The 19180-nt window shown below is 41.4% G+C and overlaps 1 protein-coding gene across 1 annotated transcript in view; it reads left to right on the top strand.

The window, feature by feature from the left end:
• LMNB1 (lamin B1) overlaps nt 1–18824 on the top strand; it is a 52681-nt gene extending 33857 nt beyond the window's left edge. Inside the window, exons 6-11 of the mRNA XM_046000831.1 lie at nt 2881–3101; nt 3936–4161; nt 5979–6083; nt 9636–9755; nt 15451–15558; nt 18059–18824. Coding sequence (XP_045856787.1) covers nt 2881–3101; nt 3936–4161; nt 5979–6083; nt 9636–9755; nt 15451–15558; nt 18059–18100 — 822 coding nt within the window. The 3' untranslated portion in view covers nt 18101–18824. The remainder of the gene's footprint in view (nt 1–2880; nt 3102–3935; nt 4162–5978; nt 6084–9635; nt 9756–15450; nt 15559–18058) is intronic.
• The last annotated feature ends 356 nt before the right edge of the window (nt 18825–19180 follow it).

The following is a 19180-nucleotide window of genomic DNA, read 5'->3' as shown; positions in this document are numbered from 1 at the left end:
CTTCTATTGTAGCTAGACTCTAGTAGTAGACTAGTACAGTTATGTTACTTACTATAAAATAAGAAAACCAGGACTGTCAAGTCAGTCATAAAGTACTCCAGAGTGAGAGGTGAGATCTTATATGTAACCTAATTAGACCTCTTCATTTTTCAGATGTGACATTGGCTTAGTGAGGTTAGTTACAGCCTGCCCAGAGTCTCAGAGCTACTTGATGGCAGACTTGGGAAGAAGGATCTAGGTCCGTCTCTCAGGCTGTATTCCTTGTGTTTCACTACATAACAGGTAAAGTGCAGCTGTTGAAAATACAATTCAGATATTTCTAAATGAGTCACAGTAACTTTAAAACTTTTTTATACCTTGATTCTGTTTTTCCCCCACTTACAGAACTCTGTAACATCAGAGGCAGACCAAGGGACATTTTGGGGTAAACAGATCTAGGCTCAGATGTTCCCTCTGCGTCTTGGGTACTTTATGCCTTTCGTCAGCTCCCTTTACATTCTACCTTGTTGCTCATGCTGTCTGCCCCCTACATCAGAAGTAGAGTGAAGAGGTTGATTGATTTTTATTAGAAGACTGTGAGGAAAAAAAAGTGAATTTCTTAGTTTATAGCATGGTTTTTGCAAATGCAGTTCAAGTGCAAGTTCTCGAGGCAGGAATTATGTTTAACATCACTCTTAAGATGAAAGCCTGCTTCTGATATAGAGTGTCAGTGGCTACTCTGATTTTAGTTAATTGAGTGATTATTATTTTTTTTAAAGATTTTATTTATTTGACAGAGACCACAAGTAGGGAGAGAGGAAGGGAAGCAGGCTCTCTGCCGAGCAGAGAGCCCAACGCGGGGCTCGATCCCAGGACCCCGGGACCATGACCCGAGCCAAAGGGAGAGGCCTTAACCCAGTGAGCCACCCAGGCACCCCGAATGATTATTTTTTAAATAGGCTTTTATTTTGGCATAATTCTAGTTTTACAGAAAAGTTAGAAAGACAGTATGGCAGTTCCCTTCTGTCCCTCCCATAGTTTTCCCCCATTGTAAGCATCTTACGTTCTCATGGTGTGTTTGTCAACACGAAGACACTGCTGTTGGTACATTACTACTAACTAGACTCTGGACTCTTGGGATTTTAATACATGTCTCTCCAGTCTCCCCTGGTCTATGACAGTTTTTCAGGCTTTCTTTGTTTTTTATGACCTTAGGAGTCTTAAAGAGAACTGGCCACTTACTTGTGTACTGTCCCCCAGTCTGTGTTTGTCTGGTGTTTTACCCATGAGACTGGGGTTATGGGTTTTAAGTAAGTGCCCTTGTCACATTGTATTAGGGATCACATGACACCCACAGGGGATCAAGTGATGATCTCACCTTCATCACTGGTGAAGGTAGTGTTTGCCGGTTTCTCTACTGTCAACTAACTCTCTCTTTCCATACTCTGTTCTTGGGAAGCAGGTCACTGTGTCCAGTTCACTCTTGAGGGTTGGAGATAGGAAGGAAGCTCCACATCTTGAAGGGAATATCTACACTGATTAAGTGGAATTCTCTGAAAGATTTGTCTCTTTCTTTCTTTCTTTCTTTTTTAAGATTTTATTTATTTATTTGACAGAGATCACAAGTAGGCAGAGAGGCAGGCAGGGAGAGAGGAAGGGAAGCAGGCTCCCTGCCGAGCAGAGAGCCTGATGTGGGGCTCAATCCCAGGACCCCGGGATCATGACCTGAGCCGAAGGCAGAGGCCTTAACCCATTGAGCCACCCAGGCGCCCCCCCCTTCTTTAAAGATTTTATTTATGGGGCGCCTGGGTGACTCAGTGGATTAAGCCTCTGCCTTCTGCTCAGGTCATGATCTCAGGGTCCTGGGATCGAGCCCTGCATCGGGCTCTCTGCTCGGTGGGGAGCCTGCTTCTCTCTCTCTCTCTCTCTCTCTGCCTACTTGTGATCTCTCTCTCGGTCAAATGAATAAATAAAATCTTAAAAAAAAAAAAAAATTTGTGTTTATTTATTTGACAGACCGAGATCACAGGTAGGCAGAGAAGAAGGCAGGCAGAGAGAGGAGGAAGCAGGCTCCCCGCCGAGCAGAGATCCCATTGCGGGGCTCTATCCCAGGACCCTGAGACCATGACCTGAGCCGAAGGCAGAGGCCTAACCCACTGAGCCACCCAAGCGCCCCACCCTTTGTCATTTTCTGAGGCTACTGAGATGAATTCTGTCTTGGGAGAAACGTAGAAGAGTAATTACCAGACACAAGGTTTCTCAGATGAACTTTCTGTTGCAGGTTGTGTGATTTCTCATTTTTTAAATACCAGTTACAGAGTTTCTATATTTACAGTAATACCTTAAAGACCATACTGCATTGTATAGTCTCTTTATGCTTACTGAGCATGTGAGCACAGGCAGTCCTACGAGGACCCTATCCCTGAGGTATCCGAATCCCTTCCTCTGGTTTCTGAAGAGTCCCGGCATTTCTCCACAACGTACTCTTGCCTGCCCTTAGATTTCTTTAGTCGGCAAGTTTTCTATCATTTTTAGTTAATTTATACTTTCAAGGGGAATGGCTTGTAGGGGGCTAGACTTTTACTAAGACTGAAGCTTTTAAAATTTTGTTTTATTTGGCCAAATAGAGAAGAATTATATATATATTTATGGCACTTGCATTTGATAAATTTATCTCTTTCTAAAGTCTTTTTATAAGCTAAAACTTTGCTGAAGCTGTATTTTATATTGGAGAAATTTTAGTTTTTAAATTCTTAGAATCAAAATCTCTTCGGCATTCTAAAGTTAGAGATTCCTTCAGGTTCTGTTTGTTTTCCCATCCAGGAAATGTTTTAAAAATAGCTGCTTCGTGCTAATGTTGGAATGTTCCTAGAAAGTAAATGTGTTCCTTTGACTCTACAGTCTAGAGCATGTTTGGAGAGGATTCAGGAGCTGGAGGACTTGCTTGCTAAAGAAAGAGACAATTCTCGGCGCATGCTGTCCGACAAAGAGCGAGAGATGGCGGAAATAAGGGATCAGATGCAGCAACAGCTGAACGATTATGAGCAACTTCTAGATGTAAAGTTAGCCCTGGACATGGAAATCAGTGCTTATAGGAAGCTCTTAGAGGGTGAAGAAGAGAGGTAAGCACCTTAGGTGTCACTCTACCTCACAGTTTACATCTTGCCCCCACCCTTTTTATGTAAAGAGTAGTAACTAGGTTTGGGCCTTTGCAAAAATTTTATTTTAACATTTAAGGCAACTTTAAATATTTTCTTTGTTTTTTAACACCTAGGTGTAGCAGTAAATAGGTATGGATCATATTTCTACCAAAACAACAACAGATATTGTTTAAGCAGTCTTATTATTATTATTTTAAATGCTGGACTTTTGCAAGATATACAGTCTTTTTCTTGAGCTTTTGATTATTTAATATGTTGTAAAATACTTGATTTGCTGAAAGAGACTCTATAGTCATTTTTCAAATCAGGTTAGTGTATAAGTCCTTTGACACCTGTTAGAAAGTTTCAAAGGGAATGTGTCTGATTGAGAATGAGAAGCCATTGAGTTTCATTGTTACATACATCGTGATTGTAATTTTATAAAAAGAAAACACAGGTATGAAAAAATTAGGAAAAGCATATGAAACATAACAGTGGTTGTGGTGGGGGTGGTGGTCAGTGGGCTAATTCCTTCCCGTTTTTTCCACACTTCCTGCATTATGATTATATTCTGTTCCTAGGGAAAACATTCAAATTATTACTTTTTAAAAGAACATTGTAATGCACATTCTAGCACAAATAAACTTATCTTAGTTAAGATGTATATTGGTCTTGTGCAGCACATCTTCAGTAATGTTTTGCTTTAGAAATGTATGTGCAGGGAAAAAATGCATGTACAGGATATTAATATCCTTGTTTCTAAAGTAGGAAAGGCACAGGTGTCTCATAAATGAAATGTTTGTTTTTTCCATGTAGACTGAAACTCTCTCCAAGCCCTTCTTCTCGTGTGACAGTGTCCCGAGCATCCTCGAGTCGGAGCGTGCGCACAACTAGAGGAAAGCGGAAGAGAGTCGATGTGGAAGAGTCAGAGGCGAGCAGTAGTGTTAGCATCTCCCACTCTGCCTCCGCCACTGGGAACGTGTGCATCGAAGAGATAGATGTTGATGGGAAATTTATCCGCTTGAAGAACACTTCCGAACAGGTGCAAAACAAACCCCCTTTTCTCCAGGAAGGCTTTGCTAGCTGGAAGATCATTTTCCAATTGTCTTAATTCCTCAGACTTCATTTGGATTCAGTGGTCTTCATAAGAATGAGTTTCCCTCCTCCTTTTTACTTAAAATTTCTTGAAGCAGAGTATACATTCAAATAGGAGGAGGAGGAGAGATAGTACACTTAGTGGTTTGAAGTGTTTCTCCTTAGCATTTCTTTATGGAGCCAGAGCTGTGTTTCACACTTGGTCTTTCTCGCACAGTGGCCTTCCCAAGGATGAGGTACTATTACTCCCCGCCCTAGCCCAGACTTGTGGAAAAGTTGGAGTTGTGAGTGTAAATGGGAGAGATTCTTTCACAGCTGTTAATGTTGGTAAAGGAAGGAAATGTGAGCGCAGACTCAGATATGTGCAGGGACTATTTTTCTCTTAAGTGATTGAATGAACGCTAATGATTTAATTTGTATGAAGAACAGTATGGAGCCCTATCTTGAAATTATTTGTTCAAAAGTAAACAAAATATTCATTGGGAATTCTGAGGTTTCGAGCTGGGGTCTCCGAGAGTGCAGTAGTGAGGGTCCTCCCTGGGTAGGCATCATGGAGCTGGAGGTCATGGAGGGGTGTGAGATGATGCTGGAAGGCAGGTCTGAGGGTTCCGTGGAGGTGCAGTGGGATGGATGTCACTTTCTGAAGCATGTGTTCAGGATTTGTCACATGTTGTTTGTGAAAATCACACCTTTTCTCCTCTGTCCTATGTGTGGATGAGTAAATGATTTGGCTGAGCAAAGGAAAGCTAGCAGTTCACATGCTAAAGAGAACAGGCTCCGAGCCCTCTTAGTCACGACTTTAAAAGTAAGAGTAGTCTATGCTGCTCCATTGTTGTAGTTCGGCTCTTTTTAAAAGGTGTTAACAGCCCGTGTTGAGTTAAAGCTGGCTTTCAGCTTGGTTTATTCTTGTCTTTGAGTTAGAGATGGGTATAGATTAGTGCATCTAGTTATTTTAAATACTCTGCACCCTTCCTCAGGTGCCAGGTAGCCCTTGCCAGCATGGAGCTAGAGATGATAACCATCCCTTGGGACTGGTTATTGCATCACTGACCCTTTTCAGCCCCTTATGCTTTGAGGAAGGGAAGTTAAGTATGGGCAGAAGTGGCATAGAAGAAAACGGTTATATTTTCTTCCATCTGTTTTTAAGCTTATGTGTCTATTTTTGTTTTGTTTTGAGATTTTATTTATTTATTTGAGAGACAGAGAGCAAGAAAGAGAGAGCATGAGTGGGGTAAGGGACGGGGAGAAGCAGGTCCTCCACTGAGCAGGAGCTCGACGCCAGTCTCGATCCTGAGACATAATCCTGGGACTCCATCCCTGGACTCCAGTATCATGACCCAAGTTGAAGGCAGGCATTTAACCAACTGAGCCACCCAGGCACCCTTATGTGTCTATATTTTTAAAGCTTAAAGTAATCAGTACTGCATGTTTATAATTGTGATTATGACTGCTAGATTGTATTGTAAATTTCAAAGACTGACCCGATCTAGCAGTGAATATGAACCATTTAGTTTGGTTCACATCCCCTCTCTTCCAGTTTTGTCTTCTTTAAAATTAAGTACCTTAATATTAAAGCTGCAGCATTGTTGAAGATACTGTTTTGCTGAATGATGAAACCATGTTTTCTTCTTATGGTAGGAAGATGTGAATCAAGAGAAGGCAGCCACAGAGCTATCGTAGCTTAACTGTCTGTGTAAATTCATTTGATTACCCATTACTTTCTGTATACTTGATGTGACCTTGTTTTACTCTGTTCATGAATAGGATCAGCCAATGGGAGGCTGGGAAATGATCAGAAAAATTGGAGACACATCAGTCAGTTACAAATATACCTCAAGATATGTGCTGAAGGCAGGCCAGACTGTTACAGTAAGTGAATTTAATCATCATTTAATTTAACTTCACTGTCTTAACTAACAGTTAAAGTGACTCAAGAAAATTTTTGGCTTAAAGAGAAGCATTTTAGAAATGAGCATTAAAACATCTTTGACACGATTAGGGAATTGTAAGTGCTATTAAAGATTTAAAAAATTCTATCTTACTGAGAGAGGTAATTGACTATTAAAAGTGAAAGTATTGACCTTTGAATTCTTTTTATTTTGTCTACTCCAGTAGATTTAACACAGCTGTCTCTTGACTGATAATTGTTGTAGCCCAGTCTGATTCAGGAGAAACCGCTTGGCATAAAGAACTATTAGGATAATCTGTCAGTGCTAAGGTATACCTTAATATGATAGTCATCAGCCATGGGTGACCCTCCGCATCATCTGGGTATTGTTCTGGTGTCCAGACCCCACGTCACCCTTAGTTACCATCTCTGGTGTTAGATTAGGGACTCACATTTTGAACAAAAATTAGTAAGTGATAGGTCCTGTTGTAAAGAATGACTTTTTAAAACCTATTTTAGAGAGGGTCACATGGTTTTTACATAGTATTCAAGTTTCTAGATTTACTTATTTATTTTTGAAAAAGGATTTTATTTATTTATTTGACAGAGAGGCAGGCAGAGAGGGAGAAGCAGACTCCCTGCTGAGCAGAGAGCCTAATGTGGGGCTCAATCCCAGGACTCCAGGATCATGACCTAAGCCGAAGGCAGAGACTTTAACCCACTGAGCCACCCAGGCACCCCTAAGTTTCTACATTTAAAAAGAGATGGACTTTTTGGCACTCTGACTCTCTTGTGAGTTCTAAATGGTTCACTGTTGCTGTGTTCTGAAATGCCACATCTTTAATAGTCACTAAATATAGCATACTTTTTAGAGAAGTAGCTTCACTGAGAAAATACAAAATTTCTTTACTTTTACTTAGTAAGTAGATTTTACAATGTGTTGACTTTGATATAGATGTGAAAGAAGTCCACATTTTTATTCCTGAAAGATACAGAAGCAATGATCTCTTTTTATCAATTCCTTTTTAAAAATATTAAACACATATTTTTTAAAAATTATTTTTATTAACTATAATGTATTATATGCCCCAGGGGTACAGGTCTGTGAATCATCAGGCTTACACACTTCATAGCACTCACCATGGCACATATCCTCCCCATTGTCCATAACCTAGCAACCCTATCCCTAACCCCCCACACCCCAGCAACCCCCAGTTTGTTTTGTGAGATTAATAGTCTTTTGTGGTCTGTCTCCTTCCTGATCCCATCTTGTTAAACACATATTTTATGTGTTTAAAATTTATGATTGATACACACCTTACTTAGTGTTAAAGATCAAAGGCTCAAACTGGTTAAGACTTCCTTAAATAGTGTGTCATAGAGCTTGATACCCACTGTGAAAATATCAGATGCTAATTTTGTAATGGTAAAAAATGGGGAAAATATCCTAACTGCACTGTCCTTTTCTTCTCTTCAGTAATTATTATAGTGAGAGAAAATTGTTCAGTCCTATTATGTGTCTAATGGAAGCTGCATAATGTGATGGAAAGAATCTGACATTTTAATTCAGAAGATTCAGATTTAAGTGTGCTCTCTATCTCTCTAAAGTAATGTGAAAGCATTATGCCAATCATCTGCTTTTTCCACTAGATATAGTTCCTCAGGGACCAAATAGATATATATACTATAGGTCTAGTGGAGAACTCAATTATCATATGAAATGTAATTTATTCCTTCCTTCTTTCCTTCCTTCCTTCCTTCTTTCCTTCCTTTCAGTAGCTAGCATTAAATGAGATAAGAAGCTCACTGGAACATGGTTGTGATAACTAATCTTACTATAAAATTATACCAGGCAATAGCAAGGATCTAAAATTACAGAACACAAATAAGAGATATATATATATATATATATGAAATTTTCTTGTAGCCACATTAAAGAGAAGTAAAAAAAGAAAGGTATGAAATTAACTTTAGTACTATATTTTATTTAACTCAATGTATACAAAATACTCTTCCTTCAACATGTGACCAATATAAAAATGTATTAGCCAGATATTTTACCTTTTGTTTTTTCTTTTTTGGACTCAGTGTTCAAACGTACAGATATCCTCATAGTACATCTCCATTTTGACTGGTCACATTTTAGATGCTCAGACCATGTATAGCTAGCATATTGAATAAGGTAGCTCTGGAACAGAATAGTTTTAGATTTAACGACCCAGTAGGATTACCAACATTTTATGATTATTATTAACACTAAACCAACTATGATTCCATAGGAACCATGGTGAAAAAGTGTTGCTTAAACTTAGGAAAACACTAACATTCCACATGACCTAATAGCCCAGATCCAACTGCTTTTTGTTTTACCTCAGTAAACACTCCCTGTTGCTTCCTAGTTATAATGCTGATGGAAGATCTCTCAGCTTCAGGTGGGCATCTCAAGGGGACCGGCTCCCTTCTAATCAGAAATTCATAGATTTTTTCTCCCCACCTAAAAAAAAATACCTGCCAATACTATTTCTAGTCTACCTGTTGCCATCATGTGGCCATTTATATTGTGAAATAATTTGTGGGATATAAAACTTTTCTTTTTTCATACGGTCTTTTAGAAACCTTAAGACCAGGCAGTATCCTGTAGGTAGTATCCCTACCCATGAGGACATTGAGGCTGGTAGAGTTGTAGTGATTTGTCCAGGGTTCACACCTAGGTTTTCTGACTCACATTTTCTCCACTCTACCAATACTCTTTTGCCAATAAAATGCATTAAAAATATGGTAGAATTCCCTTACTTCTGAAAAAGGAAAAGCAATTGGTTGTTTCAGTATTTGTTTCCTATTTCAGTATTTGTTTCCTATTTCAGTAGTAGTCCTGCTTATCATTGATTAATGGGTTATTTGTTCATTCCTTGCATGCATTGTGGAGTTCAGCCGTAGACACTCCTGGGGTATTGTGACTCTGTCCCTCATTGGAGACATACCAGTTTCTATAAGAATATTCTAGATGGGCTGTCTGCTGCAGATTTTTTGAGAGGAATTAGTAGGATCTCTTCACTGACTGCTCTTGACAGCTGAAAGATACGTTGGAGTGGGTCAGAGGGCTCCATTCTGGAAGAATGGCCCATAAAACCCCTAACTGGGTGCTGACAGGGAGAACTAATCCTTGCTCAGTGACCCAGTCCTGCTGTGCGGTTAATCCCTTATTCTTCACAGCAGTCCCGCTTCTGTCCTGTTTTATGGATAACGAGAACAAGGCCACTTGCACACATTTAGCTGACATGTTGAGGGCTAGGAGGTGAATGTAGACAGTGTCATCTCAGATTGCTGGGCATCGGCATTCCCATTTATTGGACGGGGAGGCTGGGGCATACATAGGCACTCTTGGACCCACGGGTAGTTCCTACAGTGAGTCTGAAGCTGGGACACAGTCCTGAGACTTAGAATTAGGGGTTCAAGGTTCTTCATTATGTTGCTGTCACGAAGATTTGGGAGGGCTGGATTCTTGGTGGACTGATGTCCTTTCTTTTTTCTAGATCTGGGCTGCAAATGCTGGTGTCACAGCTAGTCCTCCCACCGACCTCATCTGGAAGAACCAGAACTCATGGGGCACTGGCGAAGATGTGAAGGTTATATTGAAAAATTCTCAGGGAGAGGTAAGGCCATTTCGTCAGTACCACTCCAGTGTCTGTTCCACTTGAAAGTTCTTTGTGCAAGTGTGATTTCTTTTCAGCAGTCACATTGAAATGTGAAGTAACTGATTGCTCACACCAGGCCAAGGCTGCTGAGTAAATCAAAGTGAAGAGGACTTCACATTTTAGGAGTGAAATGGGAATGTATTGTGGAGCACTGAACATGAGCACAGGCTCTGGTTTCTGCCCCGTTGCCCTCTGGGTTTGTGACTTTTGGCAAATTCCTTCGCCTCTCTTAGTCTTCTCATTTTGAAATGGTGGATAGTAATAAAGCAAGTCACAGATAATACTAATGTAATGAGTATAATATAAAAGAGATACTCATTGGGAAACACTCAGGATGTATTTATTTGGCTTTTGGTAACTATGTTATTAGCTATTAGCTATGTTCCTAGCTCTCAGAATGTTTGTGAAACTCTTAAGTTTGAAGATTTTGGAGTGTACATCTGCTTGATGGCTGTGTTTTCTTTTTCTTTTTTAAGACAGATTTATTTATTTATTTATTTATTTATTTATTTATTTATTTGACAGACAGAGATCACAAGTAGGGAGAGAGGCAGGCAGAGAGAGAGGAGGAAGCAGGCTCCCTGCTGAGCAGAGAGCCTGATGCGGGGCTCAATCGCAGGACCCTGGGATCATGACCTGAGCCGAAAGCAGAGGCTTTAATCCACTGAGCCACCCAGGTGCCCCGATGACTGAGTTTTCAACATGTCAGTCCTAGATTCTTATCAAAGAACGTTCCCTACCCTTACTGTCCCATCAAGATTCCCATGCCGTATGCACACATGCACACCTGCCCCCCAGAAATGGGGCTCTGCCAGGGAGGGAGTGGGTGCAGGTCCACTTGCAGTTTCCCCTTTGGGTTTCGTTCCTGCTCCCGTGATGTCAGCTGCAGACCTCTTAACCCTGTCTGGTGCTTGGCCCGTTGGCCTCTTTCATTAGAGTCCTAAGCACATGATGGGCAAGGACCTATTCTGATTTTCCCTGGCACAGAATAGGCCTTCAGTAAGAATTTCCTGACTAAAAAAATTATAAAAATTAAACACAGACCCTCCCTTAAATTCAGAGAAATAAAGTAACTAACAGCATCTGCTGTGGGTGTTTGAATTCCGAGTCCCATGCCTGGCGGTCTTCCCATCTGTCCCTTACCAGGCATGTCTGCTGGTCTTCGGACTGCTCTTTGTCCGGAATCCTTGTCTACCGGGTGAGGAGTTCCCTTGATCTCAGGCAGAGCTGGGAAGGGAAATGGCTTGTGATTCTTCCACTGTCAACCTCAGCACAGTTGTGTGAGATTTGGGGGCGGCTCTGGGGGTATTCATCCCTGATACTCGGCCTGGTTCTCAGGGGAGCAGCGTTGTTGACCAATGCCGTCAGTCACTTGCAGGCTTCCTCCTGATCTCTCTGCGGAAGCCCTTGCTTGTTTCTGTCTCTGCATGTTGGGATCCTTCCTCTGTGGCCACCACCGCTGCCCCGCTGCACGGATAGTGGCTCCGGTGCTGGGTGCTCCCCTGATGTCGGCGTTGGCAGAACACGGCTCTCTCCACACGTGACTGAGTGGCGATCTGCTCAGGTCCAGAAGCCCTGTGATGAGGGGCCCTGGCAGATGCAGCAGGCTTTAGTGAGTCCTGGGATCCAGGCCTCATCTTGGCTGTTTGTTTCTCTGTGAAAATGTGTTTAGGGTACAAGTGATCCTGTAGGAGTTTAGAATATAGCAGGTTGAAAATCCCCCAAAATATCCCCCCTCTCTCTCTGCCTGCCTCTGCCTACTTGTGATCTCTGTCTGTCAAATAAATAAATTTAAAAATCTTAAAGAAAAATTAAAAAAAAAAGAAAGAAAATCCCCCAAAATGGATGGTAGATACCGTGATGGAGATGGGGCTTGAGGTGGTATTAGAGTGACATCTCCATAATGCTAACTAGAGCTCAGGTTTTCCTTCATAATTTAAATCTGTGAATAGTAAATTATTTGGTTGGTTGGTTTGTCTGTTCATTTTAACCAACTTCTGTCTTCTGCTAGCTGGGCTCTGTTAAGTGGCTTCTATCAGAAATGAGGAAAATATCATGAATACAATTTTGGGGTTTTTTTTTTTAAAGGTTTTATTAATTTGACAGAGACACACAGCAAGAGAGGAAACACAAACGGGGGAGTGGGAGAGAGAGAAGCAGGCTTCCCGTTGAGCAGGGAGCCCAATGTGGGGCTTGATCCCAGAACCCTGGGATCATGACCTGAGCCAAAGGCAACTGCTTAATGACTGAGCCACCCAGATGGCTCATGAACACAGTTTTTACGTCTGTGGTTGTCAGACAAATACATTTGGTATTTATTTCTTTAATTCTGAAAGTATTTTATTAGTAGGTCCCAGGCCATATTTGCAACAATCCATAATTACTACCATAAATACCATTGTTCTGTAGGATTGTAGATAATTAGCTTAAGTCAGTTTAATTTTTTATGTAAAATTTCCTCTTGCTGAGGCATTGGAAGTGTCAGAAAATGTAATTAAACTGTCTGTAATGGGACTATACAGGCTCACACAACCAAAAATCCAGAGATAGTGGACTTGATCCAGTGGCTTACCCAGTGTCCTCAAAGATCTTCTGTGTCCCTGTTTTCTGAGTGTCTCTTTGGTTGAGGCAGGATGAGTGCCGGATGCTCCTGGAGGTGCCTTGTTTGAGGTTGGTTCTTTGTGGGAAAGAGCTTCATTCCCCATGGGTTTTCCATCCGGGGTTTACTTACATGGTACCAGCCTGGGTCACAGGCTCACCTCTAAACCAGTCCCTGGAGTCTGGAGGACAGAGTTAGCTTGAGCTGCCTTCTCCCCTCCAACAGCTCGATCTGCTCTGCTCCTGTGACTATGTGTCCCATCTCTCTGGGAGAGATGCGGACCCAGCTAAAACTTGGAGCTTTAACTGACAAATGAGGGTGGGAATAGTGGATAACTAAAAACAGCAAATGTTGACATGCTAAAATAGAATGCCTGTCTTTCTTTCTTTTTAAGATTTTATTTATTTGTCTAGTGGAGAGAGAGAGCACAAGCTGGGGGAGCGGCAGAGGGAGAAGCAGGCTTCTGAGATGTAGGACTCAATCCCAGGGCCCTCAGGTCATGACCTGAGCTGAAGCCAGAAACTTAACTGACTGAACCACCCACCTGTCCCTAGAATGGTTTTTTTTTTTTTTTTTTTAAGATTTTTATTTATTTGTCAGAGAGAGAGAGCACAAGCAGGGGGAGTGGCAGGCAGAGGGAAAAGCCTCTGAACAAGGAGCCTGATGATGGACTCCATCCATCCCAGGACCTTGGGATTATGACCTGAGCCGAAGGCAGATGAGATGTTTAACCCACTGAGCCACCAGGGCGTCCCTAAAAAGTTTTTCTGTGAGGGAACTAAGAAAGCAATCTCTCTGTACCTTCTGAAATATAATCATAACTGAAACTTCTGTATATGTGAATGACAACTTAAGTGTACAGAGATATCATAGTTTAACCGTCGGCTCTTCCACCCACAAAAACCGGTCTGATCTATATGAACATTTGCTGATCTCTGTGGTGTGGGTATCCCGAAATCACTGTGGTGACTTCATGCTGTCAGCATGTCGTGACCGTGCGGAGCTGGCAGAGGTGAACTTGTCAGGGAGTGCTGGCTGGCTTCAGTACACTCCTGATTTGTGTACTTTATGTGTGCAAGGCTTTAATAGGGACCAACTGATAGTACGTTTTATAGACAGACTATGTGGGTCTTTTAGGGCACTTGATAGGGTTCGATATCTTGCTGAGAGGAGTTTTTTTGATAAAGACATTTATCTATTAGCACCTTGACTAATAATTTCCTGGGCCTCAGCCTCCCAACAATTTTTGGTTCTAAATTTGTTTTATGATTTTTCTATCAATTTTTAACATTTAGCACACTCATTTTCTATACAGGCTTTCTGCATTACATTAATTGGCTTTTAAGTGTTGTCAAATGAAAAGTATTTAACCATATGCTTACATTAAAAGTAGTTTAATTGAATTAATTTGTAATTTGTTGGGCAAGTTGCTTTTTCTGAGTTTTGCATTTGAGGACAATATTCTTATGTACCTTAAGAGCCCACATTTCCAGATGAGGTGTCTACACTGGTCACCAGCTGCCTGAGCTGGAATGTAGGAATTCTCTAGCAGATTTTCTTTGACTTTTCTTTCCTCATTTTAGGATGAATTTTGTAAAACTGGATACTGTAAGAGCTTTCTGAGAATTCTTTTTCTGTTTTGTATGCTGCTATACCCCAATTGATCTCTTACTTCAGAGCATTATAATTGACCTAAAGATTCATGTGCTTTTTTGTCCGTGTGGGTTTGGTCAAAGTAGGCTGATACTTATAAATGGCTATTTGTGTGTGTAGGCACTGACTGAGATCCCAGAACTGAAGTTTCTGACTAATGGAAACTCTCAGAATAGTCCATCTTACTTGTCCATGCAACAATAATCAAAATTCCCCAGAAAAATACCAGTGTACACCTTGCTTCATTAATAAAATATATCCTTGGACATACTTAAAGTGGAGCTCTCATTTGTACGACAAGGATTTTGGTTTTCTTTCTTTGCCATTTTAAACTAGCTGGTTGTGTGTTAGATTCCAGATCAGCTTTTACTGACGTAATCTTAGCATCTTCATGCACGGAGTTCTCTTTCTTGAGTGACCTTAGGATCTGGTACAGAGTAAGGTGAGCAGCTCTACGGCTCTCTGTAGGACACACTCATGTACTTGCTGGTCAGCCTTTTGCTTACCCAGAGACACGGCTGCATCGTGCGAGTCAGCCTTCTCTCCAGGAGAGTCAGCTGTATGCGAGCCTTTTGGCAGGGAATGGAAATTGTTCATTCTGTCTTAGCTCCAGTGAGTGACAGGCCCGTTTTCTGTGCGGAATACGTTGGAGCTTCTCCACTAATGTGAAGAAGGGGGGCACCTGGGTGGCTCAGTGGGTTAAAGCCTCTGCCTTCCTCTCAGGTCATGATCCCAGGGTCCTGGGATCGAGCCCCACATTGGGCTCTCTGTTCAGCAGGGAGCCTGCTTCCCCCTCTCTCTCTGCCTGCCTCTCTGCCTACTTGTGGTCTCTATCTGTCAAATAAATAAGTAAAATCTTAAAAACCAAAATATATTAATGTGAAGAAGGAAGGGCTCATCTGTCTTGATTCCATTTCCCAGGAGGAACCAGTTGCTGAAGATGGACTGTTGCCACCATGGTCCCCGAGATCACAGCATTTGGCCTTCATTGTCATTTTAGTCAGCATTTATTTAGTACCTTCTTTCTGCTAGGAGCATGGATCTTGAAGCTGAAGTCTTGGGAGTGTTATAAAGAATCCAGTATGCCACACGGTTCCCAGAGCTCTTAGTAACAGAATGGAATCAAAAGCATTGGAAACTTTGCAGCAGGTGTTTCCCATTGGACACCAGGACTCCCCTCCAGGGAATATTGAAGATCTCAGAACTGTTACCAGTTATGCAAAATTTCCTGCCCAGTAGCTAAAGCTTTCGAGGAACCAGTTTCCTTTTTAAAAAAATAATCCCTACTGTAGGAAAGGTGCTCTTTCTAAAAGTTCGGCAAAGCAAAGTTCCCTCTCCCTGACTGCCTGTGTGATTTTTCAGTATGGTTTTAACTTAAGTTGGAGCCACTCTTGTTTTCAGGAGGTTGCTCAGAGAAGTACAGTCTTTAAAACCACCGTACCTGAGGAGGAAGAGGAGGAAGAGGAAGCACCCGAAGTGCTTGCAGAAGAAGAACTTTTCCACCAGCAGGTATTACTTTCACATATTTAAGTTTTATTGACAGAAATATGGAAAAACCAAAATCAATAGTGAGGTGTTTTTTTTTTTTCCCCCGTTACTTGCTGAACCATGTAAGTGATTGGCCAGTTGGAGTTGGTTCGTTTTTTCTGAGGGGATAGTCAGGATAGCACATTAGAGCATGGGAGAAAACATTAGCACATCTTTTAAAACATTTGTTTTCTCATGATATCACGTTTCAGTTTTGTTTTATAGTGTACCTAGTATGTTCAGGTAGGGCCTGTATATCACTTATAAATAAGTATATATGGGTTGGAATGCAAGCTCAAAAAAGAGTTCTGTGAGAGAGAAGTTTAGATCACTAACTTAGAGTATCTGCGTATAAACTTTAAAAACCAGAGTACTATTCAACTGCAGTGGGAAACAAAATCCTTGCTATATTAGGTTTCTAATTATCTAATTACAAGATAGATTTTAGCTGATGCTTGGGCTTTTGAGAGCACTTGAAATAAAGAAACTCCAAATTTGATTTTAATTAATTAAATTGGAATTATTAATAAGTAATAAGCGTTCAGTTTATGTTCTCAAGCTGTTTGAGTCAGATGATTAATCAGAATTCTTACCCTTATCCTTGTAAGACTATGTCTCTGTGTCTGCAGATTTATAAATCTCTTTGTTTTACTTCACTGGCCCCAGTCCTACTCCAAAAAACATTCTTGTATGTGGTTAGCCCCCAGGGTTGAGAACCACTGGAAGTGGGTTGTATGAGGTAGAATGAAGTTTTGCATACTTCCTCATACATTTTGGAGGACTATTTAAGAACAGATACTTTAGGTTTAGCTTGAACAAGAAAACAAGGACAAGATCCATTTCCTACCCTTACTGGGAAGCATTATAATGACTGGAAGTACAGTAACAGTGTTAAGAGAGGTCTCAGTGTGGGACAAGTGGCTCACGGTAGGAGTTGGAGCAGGCAGATGCCAGAGACACGGCCACCAGAAGAGTTAAGATCTCGGGGAAGTGTGTTTGTGTGGTGTTCTGAAGGACTGGCAGTGTTCTGAGTATTGAGGACAGGCATTGGTGTTCTGCGGGTATTTGAATTACGTGTTGGCTGCCTTAACATACACCCCAGAACTTAGTGCTATAGACTGGTTTCTTACTTGCCGTGATGGTGGTTTGACTGGGCTCAGCTGGGCACTTAGTTCTTTTGCTCCACGTGATGGAAAGTGAAGTTAATGCTGCGGTTGCATTCAGCTGAGATCATGGCTGGGGCGGGAAGGCTCTCCCTGTTTCTCTCCATGTTCCTTTATCTTTCAGTAGTTTAGCCCAAGCTTAATTATAACATAGCAGCTGGCTTCCAGCAGGGTGAAAAGGAGGGTGAAAAGGATCTCTAAAAGGCAAGGCTCATATTCTCATAGCTGAAGTGAGCCTCTAGGCCATCTCCAGTCCCAGGTGAGAGTAAATGGTCTTCAGCTCTTGATAGGAGGAGTGGCAGAGTCTGTGATGGTCCTTCGTTCACCACAGGATGTGTCAGGACTTGGCCGCCAAGTGTATCTGTCCAGTTGTGTCAGGGGGGATGTGTCAGACATACAGGAAATGGGGAGCTTGGCAGTAAGTGTGCAGTCAGGACGCCTGGGCAGGTAGCATCTGCACACTGCGGAGCCAGGGAGACCCTGAGACCGAGTCCGCGGTCGACTCAAGAAGGCAGACTGCAGAGACACAGAGGGACTGTGTGAGTGGAGGTTCGTGGGGATGTAGGGACTGAACTTGAGTGGGGAGAGAAGGAAAAGAGGTCAGATGGGTGAGGCTTTTAGCTTTTGTGATCAGGATAGGTAATGACTTCAAGGTTTGAAAGAGGGAAGATGAAAGAGTAGATATTTTGACTTTGTATTAGAGAATTGGTTCAGTCGTCTTTCGAATTGATTAGAGGGGTGTTTTTTGTGACCTTCAACAAGCCAGTTTCAGCCCAGTCCGGCAGTAAGTCACAAGTCAGACTGTGAGGGAGGGAGCCATTTTGACTTCTCATTTGAGGGTGAAGCCAGAGCACGTGCTCTGGGATGTGTAAGCGGAGGACCCAGCCCTCCAGGGTCCCTGATGTGGTTCCAAATGGAACCTGCTGACCTCCTGTTTCCCAAGTTACAAAAGGAGGTTATTTGTTGAACAGCAGCTTTCAACTTCAGCTGCATATTATAATTACTTAGGGAGCTTTAAAATTACATATAAATAGATACACTTTCCCATTTAAATGAGAAATTCTCATTTAGTTGGTCTAGGGACCTAGATCAGATTTTTTTTAAGCTCCTCCGGATCCGAATGTGCAGCTGGAGTTCAGTGTTGCTCTTCTCAAATTTGTTGGAAGGAGTCTGTAAGAAAAGGTTAGAAAGGGTACGTGAGACATGATAAGGGTTCATTTGGAGTCAGGTAATATGGATTTGTCCTGTCTCTGCCTTAGTTGAAAGTAGTGTTATCTACTTTCTTAGCACTGATCTTTCTTTCTCCTTTGCCTCATCAGGGAACCACAAGAGCATCCAACAGAAGCTGTGCAATTATGTAAACCTCTCAAGTCAATGGTCTTCCTCCAAATAAAGAAGTATGGTAATCCTTACCAACATGCAGTGCAGAGCCTTCTCAGAAGCACAGAATATTTTTGTATTTCCTTTATGTGAATTTTTAAACTGCGAATCTGATGGCCTTAATTTCCTTTTTTGACACTGAAAGTTTTGTAAAAGAACCATATCCATACACTTTGTTGCAAGATGTGAATTATTGACACTGAACTAACTGTGTACTGTTTGGGAAGGGTTCCTCAAATTTTTGACATTTTTTTGTATGTGTGTTTTTTTAAGTTCTTATGAGAAGGGGATGGGAGGGTAAATAAACCACTGTGTGTCTGGGTATAATCTGAAGATTGCTCCATCTAGATTAGCAATCTGCTCTTGATTACTCTCTGCTATATATAACGGTGCTGTGAGGGGGGGGCATTTTTCAATATATCGAACTTTTGTACTGAATTTTTGTAATAAACAATCAAGGCTACAAAAAATTTTTTTTAATAGAAAAGAGAAATTTTGTAAGAAGGCAATATTAACCTAATCATCATGTAAGCACTCTTGGATGAAGGATTCCACAAAACTTTGTTTTATGGTTACTTCTCTTAGATTCTGAATTCATGCGGGGATGGGGGGTGGGAGGAAAGGGTTTCTCTTAAAACGCATTAGCTGTGTTTTTAAAGATAGTGTAACTTGCTTTAATTTCCTATGTTACATTAACAAATAAACGCTGTTTTAATGTTAATCTGCTGTCTTTTTTTAACTTTAGTTAAAGCCCGATTTGGGGGGGGGAATCTTGGTTTTGCTTTTCATAAAAATAATTTGGCTGCTTGTTTAAGCTAGTTGTTTCTTTAAGCTTTGATGATGAGGAAGATAAATAGGCTGTATTTGTGTTCTGGTGTCTTCCCCTCCCCTTTGCAGTACTCTGTTGTCATTACTAACGGTAGTAACGATAATAAGAGCAGTGATAATAGCTAAGGTTTTGGAGCCAGGCCTTGTGCGCAGTGCTTTATATTTTTGAGCTTATTAACAATAAGACCTTTCAAAATCTCTTCACATAGGAAAGCCAAACAGGAACAGGGACA

The sequence above is a fragment of the Meles meles genome, chromosome 3 (assembly GCF_922984935.1).
Source record: "Meles meles chromosome 3, mMelMel3.1 paternal haplotype, whole genome shotgun sequence".
NCBI lineage: Eukaryota > Metazoa > Chordata > Mammalia > Carnivora > Mustelidae > Meles > Meles meles.
This window is presented reverse-complemented; position numbering and strand designations above follow the sequence as displayed.